This window comes from Vicia villosa, linkage group LG3 (genome assembly GCF_029867415.1).
Source record: "Vicia villosa cultivar HV-30 ecotype Madison, WI linkage group LG3, Vvil1.0, whole genome shotgun sequence".
NCBI classification, from domain to species: domain Eukaryota; kingdom Viridiplantae; phylum Streptophyta; class Magnoliopsida; order Fabales; family Fabaceae; genus Vicia; species Vicia villosa.
The window spans coordinates 141463175-141474211 of NC_081182.1; the positions used below are offsets into that span (position 1 = coordinate 141463175).

Consider the following 11037-nt stretch of genomic DNA (forward strand, 5'->3'; position numbering starts at 1 on the left):
ATTTTTGGTCCTGCAACATCCAATCCTGTTCAGAAGAAACATACACTTCTCCTATGTGGGGAGGATCTTTCATTGCATCATAATCATCATAGCATGTTTAATTTCAAAAAAAAAAGGAAAAAAAAAAGAAAAAAAGAAAAAAAAAAAAGAAAAAAAGAAAAGAGATTAACATTCATGTGCATGCCATTTTTCAGGTATCCAAAGTCAACACTTCTCATCAAGAATGGCTAACATTGTGACCGTCGACAAAAAGACTACGAAGCATACCTTCTCTTGCAGTTTCTACCGTGAGGATATAACACCTTTGGTCCGATTGAGCACCCGAGTTACTGGGCAAAATTTGGATGAATTCAGAAAGACTTATGGCCACATTCTGCTTATGTTAACTACTCGTATTGATGAGTGGGGTCTCTACACTCTTCTTCAGTTTTATGATTCTGAGCTGCGTTGCTTTACCTTTCAAGATTACCAACTAGCCCCTACCCTCGAAGAGTATGCACACATTCTTCAAATCAAAGTTCAACATAAGGTTCCTTTTGTGTGTGCACCCGAGAAGCCCAAAATGGATCGCATTGCTGGTGCTCTTTATTTGAGCATGAAGGACGTTAAGGATAACTGGAAGCCTAATGGTGGGACCCATGGATTCTATGTGAAATTTCTGATGAGGGAAGCTGAAACCCTTGCTGATAAGGAAAAGTGGAAAGAATTCAATGCTCTCCTGGCCGTCATGATCTATGGATTAGTGATGTTCCCGAATATTCCAAATTTTGTTGATCTCACTGCCATTTGTCTCTTCATGGATCAAAATCCTGTACCCACTCTGTTGGCCGACACTTATTATGCCATCCATTCTAGGTATGGAAAAAAGGGATCAGTTGGGGGTTGTTTGCCAATACTGTACGAATGGTTTTCTTCACATTTGCCTAAAAGCGGAGCGTTTGTCACTACAAGAGATTCACAGAAGTGGCCCCAAAGGATTATGGGACTTACTGCAAATGATATTGTTTGGTATCACCTCCGAACGGACATTGAGCAAGTTATAACCAGATGTGGAAGTTTTGGCAATGTTCCTCTCATAGGGACAAAAGGAGTTATCAACTATAATCCGAAGCTAGCACTGCGTCAGTTGGGTTTTATACTGAAGGACAAGCCGTTGGATAAAGAGATATTCGAGTCCGTTTGCTTTGAAAAAGGAACCGATCCAGATGGTTTGGAGAAAGTAAGGAGTGCGTGGAACAAAATTCATACAGAAGACCGAACGACCTTGGGGGGAAAGAATGCTATTGCTAAGAAAGCTTATACGGAATGGGTTGAAGAAAGAGTTAAGGAGCGCCTGCTGCCTTTCCCGAAGGTTAGCCCTCTATATGAACAACCACCTGAGATTTTAACTGCCACTGTACCAGCTGAGGAGTACAACCAAGTACATGTAGAGAATATCAGGTTGCGAGAAAAAGGGGAGGACGCTAAAATAAAGTACTTCTTGGTGGATCAGAAAAGGGCTGAATTAGCACATGAGGTTAAAATGCTGAAAGGAGGATCTTCCAGAGTTCAAAAAAGGGCCAGAACTGAAAAGGGGGAAAGAGCTACCACTGTTCGTATTGAGGACCATCAAAGGGTTATAGAAGAAGCGGTGAAGAAAGCAGAAGAAAAGCTCAAGCGAGAGTACAGAGAAGACTTAAGGGCTCACAAGCTCAGAGTAGAGAAAGAGGCTAGGGCCGAGGTAAAGGGTTTGAAAAAGAAGCTTGAAGAGGAAACCACTCAGAGGGTAGCAATCAAGAAGAAGCTTGAAGAGGAAATTACTCAAAGGTTAGCTGTGGAGACACAACTCAAAGGTAGTCATCTCCGTTCCGCTCGACTAACAGAAGAGAATGCAAAGCTCAGAAACCAGATAGCAGAAATGGAAAGTACATCTGAAAAGAATACCCTCCCTGATTGCAAAGGATGTGAGAGCTTGGTGGCCCACTGTGATATGTTAGATGGGCAGTTGTTTCGCAAAGATGTGGTGATTCAAAGTTTTGTCAAAGGAAGAGATCGAGAAGTGACTAAGAAGATGTTCGATGAAACTAAGAAGTGGAGCGACGAGCACTTCAAACAAGGAGGACCTTTGTTTTACACCAAGATGGATTAGTGTTTGAGCTTGTATTTCATGACCACCACCAGGCTTGTTGGATGGGGTCCTTTGTCTTTTCTGTTGTTTGAACTATCTTGTCAATGTATGGGTATGCCCAAACTCAAAAAGAGATTATTAATGAAATTTGGGTCTTTTGTTTCCTCTTGATGTTTATCTTTTGTCACATTGTTAAACATTCTTGATTAATATTAAATATTTTGGATACTCTGAAAATGGCACCTCACATCATACGCACACATGCACCTCATGCACATCATGCACAAACAGGTACATCAGATGGTGTTCTTATCTGACTGATCAGGTTTTCTCTTTCAGCAATTGCACCTCCGCCTACACATCGCTACTACACAAGGGCTAATCACTCACTGCAAATGGATCAGTTGAGGGACGATCTTATCCAGATGAGAACTCAGGTTACTGCTCAGATGGCTCAGTTCATGGAAGTCATGCAAAACATGGCTGATCGCCAAGAAGAACTCAGAATCAGGATGGACACAGTTGCTCAGGTTGTTGCGGACCCCCCGCAAAGAAATCCTGCTGATATTCGTGTCAATGGTGAACCTGTGATCGGAGGACCTGGTGTAATTCCTCCTGCTGCTAATCAAGGTAATCCCCGTGGGCCTCCCCAGCCTACTCTTGAAGGACAAACCACACAACAAATCAGAAGGGTTGCTGCTATCCCCGTGTTGGAAGAGGACCGACACGAGGATTTGTTTCCTGAAAGTGAATGGGGGTTTCCACCGGATGCTGGAAGGATGTTTAGAGGTCTGGAGGAAAGGATGAGGGCGATGGAAGGCCAAGGATTGGGTATGGATATCAATGACTTGGGTTTAGTTCCTGGCGTCCGTGTACCACCGAAATTCAAGGTACCCGACTTCGAGAAATACAAGGGGAATACTTGTCCTAAGACACATGTCCGAGCTTACTATCGCAAAATGCATGTGTACTCTGAGGATGAAGGATTGTTGATGCACTTCTTCCAAGATAGCCTGACTGGGGCATCCTTGGAATGGTATATGAGATTGGAGAGAGCTAATATCCGAAGTTGGAGGGACCTAGTTGATGCTTTCATAAAGCAGTATCAGTATAATGTTGACATGGCACCAAATCGCACTCAGTTACAGAATCTATCCCAGAAAGCTAATGAGTCCTTCAAAGAATATGCACAGAAATGGCGCGAGTTGGCAGCTAGAGTCCAGCCACCTATGTTGGAAAGAGAAATGATGGATTTGTTCACCAACACTCTGGAAGGCCAATACTACTCCGCCTGCTCTGCATCCTCAAGTTTTGCCGAGTTGGTTATGATTGGTGAGCGAATTGAAAGTGGGATTAAGGCTGGTAGAATACAGAATCCAAGTACTGCTAGTTCCTCTTCTGGGGCAGGAGGGAAGAAACCATATAACGGATTTGCTAAGAAGAGAGAAGGTGAAACGAGTGCTGCTTACTATGGTAAAGGTAAAGGCCATGTTTATCAACAGGTAGCCGCTGTTACTATACCGAGTACTCCTCTTCAACAACAACCACAACAACAGCAGAGGCATCCCCCACGTCAGTATCAGCAAAAGTCGAGGCCACCAAGAATTTTTGATCCCATACCTATGACATATGCACAATTACTCGCTCATCTCTTACATGGGGACTTGGTGCAACTTCGTACCATGGGCCCTCCACCTGCTAAGCTTCCTCCTAACTATGATGCTAATGCCCACTGTGAGTTTCATTCTGGGGCTGCTGGGCATGATATTGAACATTGCATAGGATTCATGCATAAAGTACAGGATCTGCTCGATTCAAAAGCTATTGAGTTCACCCCTACTCAAGGACCTAACGTTGTACAGAATCCTATGCCTTCCCATGGAACTCATGCCGCAAATGCCATCGATATTGTTGAAGACATTTACTTGGTCAAGGATGTTATCGAATTGGGATCGTTGTTGCCATTATTGAAAAAGGAATTATTGAGGATGAGACTATACGCTGGTTGTGGAGAATTCTGTACTGATTGCATGGTCACCTCCTCAGTTTGTGACAAGGTGAAAGATGGGATTCAACAGTTGATAGATAGTGGGTATCTACGGTTTGAGCATGTGCGACATCCAAAGTCAGTCGAGAATGAAATCAATGTGCTATCCATCCCGTATACTCCTACTAAGATCCCGATTCCTGCCAGAGCGCCGCCTTTGGTCATCACGTTGCCTGGTCCCATCCCATATACTAGTGAGAAAGCAATCCCATGGAATTATGGCGGAGAAGTTTTCTACCAAGGGGCCAAGTATGAGATTAAAGCACCGGTTGAGAAGGAAGATGTTGATAATGTTGTTGGCATTGGAAGAATGACAAGAAGTGGTCGTATTTTCAATCCTCCCCAGAATACTCGCGATGACAATGCAGAAGCTCTAGCTCAAGCAAAAGGGAAAAGAGTGGTAGAAGATACGGTAGATCCGGGGCAAAGCTCTAACTCTGAAGATACTGTGGCCAAAGAGATGGAAGAGTTCCTAAAGATCATCAAGAAAAGTGAGTATAAAGTGGTTGACCAGCTGAGTCAAACTCAATCTAAGATCTCGATCTTACAGTTGCTCTTATGCTCCGAGACGCATCGAAATGCTTTATTGAGACTCCTAGGCACTGCCTTTGTCCCTCCTGAGATCTCAGTGAATCAACTTGAAGGGGTGGTGTCAAACATCAATGCTGGTAATGGATTGGGATTCACTGATGCAGACTTGCCCTCCGAAGGTAGAAACCATAATAGAGCTTTGCATATATCAGTGGAATGTAAGGGGACTATGTTATCTCGTGTTCTCGTGGATAATGGATCTTCTCTGAATGTATTACCGAAGTCGTCTTTGATGAGGCTGGATTACTCTGGTGTCGAGATAAGGCCGAGTGAATTGACAGTGCGAGCCTTTGATGGGTCAAAGAGATCAGTATTTGGGGAGGTTGACTTGCCAATAATGATAGGCCCCCAGCTTTTCACCATTACCTTCTTTGTGATGGATATCCACCCGTCTTACAGTTGTCTCCTGGGACGTCCATGGATCCATGCTGCTGGGGCCGTGACTTCCACATTGCATCAGAAACTCAAATTTGCCACTCAGGGGAAGATAGTCACGATATGTGGGGAGGAAGAGCATGTGGTAAGCCATCTTGCGTCTTTCAAATATATTGATGTGGAAGGGGAGGTCCACGAAACACCTTGTCAAGCGTTTGAGGCTGTCCAAACTATCAAGATCCCTTATGTTGAAAAGAAGAAGTTGGAGGCTCCTATGTCTTCACTAAAGGAAGCCAAAGCTGTGGTTGAATCTGGTCATCCTGAAGGATGGGGCCGAGTCTTGGATCTACCAATCAAGCAGGATAAGTGTGGGATTGGATATCAGCTGGGGCAGAGTTCTTCTGATGGGTCCTTCAAGAAGCCCGGAACCTTCGTTCCGATCAAGTTCTCTAGTGCTGGCATTGTCAAGGATCATGTTTGCGCTGCTGATGATGATGTGGATAGTGATTATGACATTGAAGAATGGATCAAGCCGTGTGTCCCGGGACAGAAGCTTCTCAACTGGTCATCCGAAGACATCATCTCAATTGCTCTTGATCAAAAGTAATAATGTTTGTTTTTGTTTATCATGCAATAATTCCTGTGTTCTGCCCAAGACACAGTGAACATATGTAGGGCCTCATTTGTTGTTTTTCAATGTTAAAATCATTAATAAAAGGACGTTTTTGCATTCAAATATTTTGTTCCCTGTCTTTCGTTTTTACTTTTATATTTATAATTAATCAAAAAAAAAATGGCAACGTTTCTTATTCATCATCATCCCCCCATTCTAAAATAAAGCATAAATCATAATCCATGCAGATCCACTTCTCCTCCGAATTCTATTGACAACGATCTTGCTATGCCTCGTTATGACTTTGACAACCCTATCTACGCCGCTGAAGAAGGGGATGAAGAAGATTGTGAATTGCCTGATGAGTTGGCCAGATTGTTGAAACAAGAAGAGAAAGTGATCGAGCCACATCAAGAGCCTATTGAGACGGTGAATCTTGGCACCGAAGAGACGAGAAGGGAAGTTAAAATAGGGGCTTCTTTGAATGAGAATGTGAAAGAAAAGTTGATTGGAATGTTGAAAGAGTATTCTGATATCTTCGCATGGTCTTACGAAGTTATGCCTGGATTAGATACTGATATTGTTGTGCACAGGCTACCCCTTAAAGAAAATTCTCCGCCCGTCAAACAGAAACTCAGGAGAACACGTCCTGATATGTCCAAGAAAATCCAAGAAGAGGTTCAGAAGCAGTTTGATGCAGGTTTTCTTGCTGTAACAGTTTATCCACCATGGGTCGCCAACATTGTACCTGTACCTAAAAAAGATGGGAAGGTACGAATGTGTGTCGACTATCGAGATCTGAATAGGGCGAGCCCGAAGGATGATTTCCCGCTTCCTCACATCGATGTATTGGTAGATAATACTGCTCAGTTCTCAGTTTTCTCCTTCATGGACGGTTTTTCTGGTTACAATCAAATAAAGATGGCGCCCGAGGACATGGAAAAGACAACATTCATTACGCCTTGGGGAACCTTTTGTTACAAGGTCATGCCGTTTGGATTAAAGAATGCTGGGGCAACCTATCAAAGAGCTATGGTGACTTTGTTTCACGACATGATTCATAAAGAGATTGAGGTCTATGTGGACGACATGATTGCAAAGTCCCATACTGAAGAAGAACACCTGGTCCATTTGAAGAAATTGTTTGAAAGGTTAAGAAAGTTCAGGTTAAGGTTGAATCCCAATAAATGCACTTTCGGAGTGAGATCAGGAAAGTTGCTTGGTTTCATCGTAAGTGAAAGAGGTATTGAGGTCGATCCCGCCAAAGTGAAAGCTATACAAGAGATGCCTGAGCCGAGAACCGAGAAACAGGTTCGTGGGTTCTTAGGAAGGTTAAATTATATTGCAAGGTTCATCTCACACCTTACCGCCACGTGTGAACCTATCTTCAAGCTATTGAGAAAGAATCAGGCAATAAAGTGGGATGACAATTGTCAAAAGGCGTTTGATAAGGTTAAAGAGTATTTGCAAGAGCCTCCAATCCTCATGCCTCCAGTGGAAGGTAGACCTTTGATTATGTACCTGACAGTCCTCGAGAATTCAATGGGGTGTGTGCTGGGTCAGCATGACGAGTCCGGTCGAAAAGAGCACGCAATTTATTACCTTAGCAAAAAGTTTACCGATTGTGAATCAAGATACTCACTACTCGAGAAAACTTGCTGTGCTTTGGCATGGGCTGCTCGCCGACTGAGACAGTATATGTTGACTCACACTACTTTATTGATTTCAAAGATGGACCCAATCAAATATATATTTGAGAAACCGGCATTGACAGGGAGGATTGCCCGTTGGCAAATGATCTTGACAGAATATGACATACAATACACTACTCAGAAGGCCATTAAAAGTAGTGTAATTGCTGATTATCTTGCACATCAACCTGTGGACGATTACCAGTCTATGTACTTTGAGTTTCCTGATGAAGATATAATGTGCGTGGCAGAAACTTCCAAAAGTCAAGATCAAGAGGAAGGACCTGAACCAGGGGCGCGATGGACGCTCGTGTTCGATGGTGCCTCTAATGCATTGGGTAATGGTATTGGGGCTGTGCTTACTTCTCCAACAGGTTTTCATATTCCATTTACGGCCAGGATTTGTTTTGATTGTACTAATAATGTGGCTGAATACGAGGCTTGCATATATGGTATTGAGGCGGCCATTGATTTGAGGATTAAAAATCTCGCAGTTTATGGAGATTCTGCTTTGGTGATTAGTCAGATCAACGGAGATTGGGAAACACGCCATCCCAACTTGATTCCCTATAGAGAACATGTGGTGAAATTGGCTCAATACTTTGATGAGATCACCTTCGATCACATCCCTCGAGAGGAAAATCACTTGGCTGATGCTTTGGCCACTTTAGCATCCATGTTCAAAGTCAAATGGGACAATGAAGCGCCGTCAATTATGATCAAAAGGTTGGATGAACCTGCATTCTGTGGCGTCATTGATAATGTGCCTGATGAGAAACCATGGTTTTATGACATTAAGAAATTTCTGGAAACCCAAGAGTATCCTGAGGGTGCTTCCCTCACAGATAGGAAAACTCTGAAGAGACTATCTGCCAAGTTCTTCATTGCTGGAGGTGTGTTGTACAAAAGGAACTTCGATTCTGTGTTGCTCAAATGCGTGGATAGACACGAAGCAGCAAAGATCATGCAAGAGGTACACGAAGGATCCTTTGGTACACATGCAAGTGGGCACACCATGGCTAGGAAAATATTGAGAGCAGGTTATTATTGGTCGACCTTGGAACACGATTGTTTCAACCATGTGGTGGTATGTTACAAATGTCAAGTGTATGCAGATAGGGTTCACGTACCTCCAGTTCCTCTGAATGTGTTGACATCTCCTTGGCCATTTGCTATGTGGGGCATCGATATGATTGGGGAAATTAAGCCCACCGCCTCTAATGGACATCGTTTCATCCTCGTTGCTATTGACTACTTCACCAAGTGGGTTGAAGCTGCGTCTTATGCAAATGTCTCCAAGCAAGTAGTGACTCGCTTCATCAAGCACCATATAATTTGTCGTTATGGGGTTCCTGAGAGAATTATCACTGATAATGGATCCAACCTCAATAGCAAGATGATGAAGGAATTATGCGAGAACTTCAAGATTACGCATCATAACTCCTCCCCGTATCGGCCAAAGATGAATGGCGCAGTTGAGGCGGCCAATAAAAACATCAAGAAGATTGTGCAAAAGATGGTGGTCACTTATAAGGATTGGCATGAGATGTTGCCCTTTGCTTTACATGGTTATCGTACCTCGGTGCGTACTTCCACAGGGGCAACTCCCTTCTCGTTAGTATATGGCATGGAAGCGATTCTTCCGGTTGAGGTTGAGATTCCTTCATTAAGGGTATTAACAGATGTGAAGCTCAGTGAAGCTGATTGGGTCCAGACCAGATTTGATCAACTGAACCTTATTGATGAAAAGAGACTAGCAGCCATATGCCACGGGCAAGCCTATCAAAAGAAGATGAAGAGAGCCTTCGACAAGAAGATTCGACCTCGACACTTTCAGGCCGGTGACCTCGTACTCAAGAAGATCCTGCCTATTCACAACGATCCTAGGGGAAAGTGGACTCCGAATTACGAAGGGCCTTATGTCGTAAAGAAAGTCTTCTCAGGTGGCGCCATGATCCTCTCAACTATGGATGGTGAAGACTTCCCACTTCCCGTGAATGCCGACGCAGTTAAAAAATACTTCGCATAAACCTGATCAAAAATAAAAATAAAAGAAAAGGAAAAGATCAGGAAAAAGAATGAAAAAGAAATAAAGTACACCCGCTAAGTTGAAAACCCGAAAGGGCGACTTAGGCAAAAAAGGGGTCCTGGTGGATTGAAAACCCGAAAGGGCGATCCAGGCAAAAGAGGGACAAAAAGCGAATGACTGCGTCGTGCATTGGATCTCTGATCATAACTAGTCAGCACAATTGGAGGCCTCAGAAGGGTAAAGGACCAATTCATTCATCCATTTCGGAAGGCAAAGCAGAAGGAATGTCGAAGATCTGCGAGGCATAGCAAGATTGGAACCCAATGGAATCTTTTCTTACGTTGCCATGTTTGTAAATGCTGTTTGTTTTCCTTTTTGGTGGCCACCTCCTTAAGGGGCCGCTTCCTGGTGTACTCGCCTATGTTAGGCATTTCTTTTCATTAATAAAAGGATATTTCACTCAAAATTCCTACATTGTTTTATTTTTACTGTTTTGTTTACAAAAGCGTCCAATTATTTTGGTAAGCATTGCATTTCTAACATCGAAGTCCTACAAAAAGAACATGAACTAAAACAAATAGAATTGCTTAAAGATTTTGAGTACTTGGGATGGTGGACGAGGTAGAACCATCATACCTGGGGCATATTTGCTTGATTTGTTTTGCAGGAATCTCCGATCATTCAGCACAATCAGATGCCAGCGCCTACGCTTCAAGAACCCAAAGGTCTCCTTTCCTTCAAATACCAGAGTTTATTTCTCTGGAGAGCTCTCATCCAGGGCTCGAAAAGCTCCGCAGTGTTGATTAGACTCCCTTATTCTTCGACAAAGAGGTGGAAGTTCAAAAGGGGAGGTGCAATCTTCAAGCTTCAAAACGAGATGACGGTGTTGCCGTTCAAAGGTGCCATCGTGCTTCCTTCCTCACAAGTCTCATGGTGCAAGTTTCCCTCCTGCAGAAGTTACATATTGGGAGTTGGTCGAGAAACCACCTGGTGTGGCCTCGCAAGGTCAAGGCACCAAGAAGAAGTCCCCACAGAGTGCTTAGAACGGAAAGCTCTCTCCGATTGTTCATCCATTACCTCTACATATAGTAATCATTGCATTCACATTGCATCTACAAAAAACGCGTAGCATTTCCATGAATATGGAGCATTACGCCGTGGAAAAATTCAAACATGCATCAATGTATAGGCCAAGTTCGTATGTGATTCCAAGGCACAAAGTAACATATCCCCAAAAGAAATCTTTCTTTCTCCCTCCAGTGCGGGCTGGATACAAAGTCTCTCTTTGTCAAGATCATTACCTTCTTTGGTTATTTCCCGTTTGCAGAGCTCAATCGTTTGGATAACCCACACTTTGTGTGTGGCAATTCGAACGATCGCTACTCTTGAAGAGTTACACCCCGCCTTTTGGCCTGTGGGATTCAGTCAAGTCCAATAATTATTGGCCTCTTTTCCTTAAAGTCCTGTTGTTACAGGCATCTTTCAAAATCCGGTTGTTACCAGTAAAAGTCCTATGGTTATAGGCACCCTTTGGTTGAGTCTAGTGGTTACTAGCCTTTTCCTTAAAGTCCTGTTGTTACAGGC

The 11037-nt window shown here is 43.3% G+C and overlaps 2 protein-coding genes across 2 annotated transcripts; both read left to right on the forward strand.

The window, feature by feature from the left end:
• The first annotated feature begins 223 nt into the window (after positions 1 to 223).
• On the forward strand, positions 224 to 2128 carry LOC131659077 (uncharacterized). Its single transcript, XM_058928318.1, has 3 exons — positions 224 to 529; positions 611 to 1516; positions 1763 to 2128. Exons 1-3 carry the CDS (start codon positions 224 to 226, stop codon positions 2126 to 2128), a joined length of 1578 nt encoding a protein of 525 aa, XP_058784301.1.
• A 374-nt stretch (positions 2129 to 2502) lies between these two features.
• Positions 2503 to 9453, forward strand: LOC131659078 (uncharacterized). The gene is made up of 5 exons (XM_058928319.1): positions 2503 to 5623; positions 6944 to 7234; positions 7541 to 7664; positions 8151 to 8464; positions 9107 to 9453. Exons 1-5 carry the CDS (start codon positions 2503 to 2505, stop codon positions 9451 to 9453), a joined length of 4197 nt encoding a protein of 1398 aa, XP_058784302.1.
• Positions 9454 to 11037: the final 1584 nt, after the last annotated feature.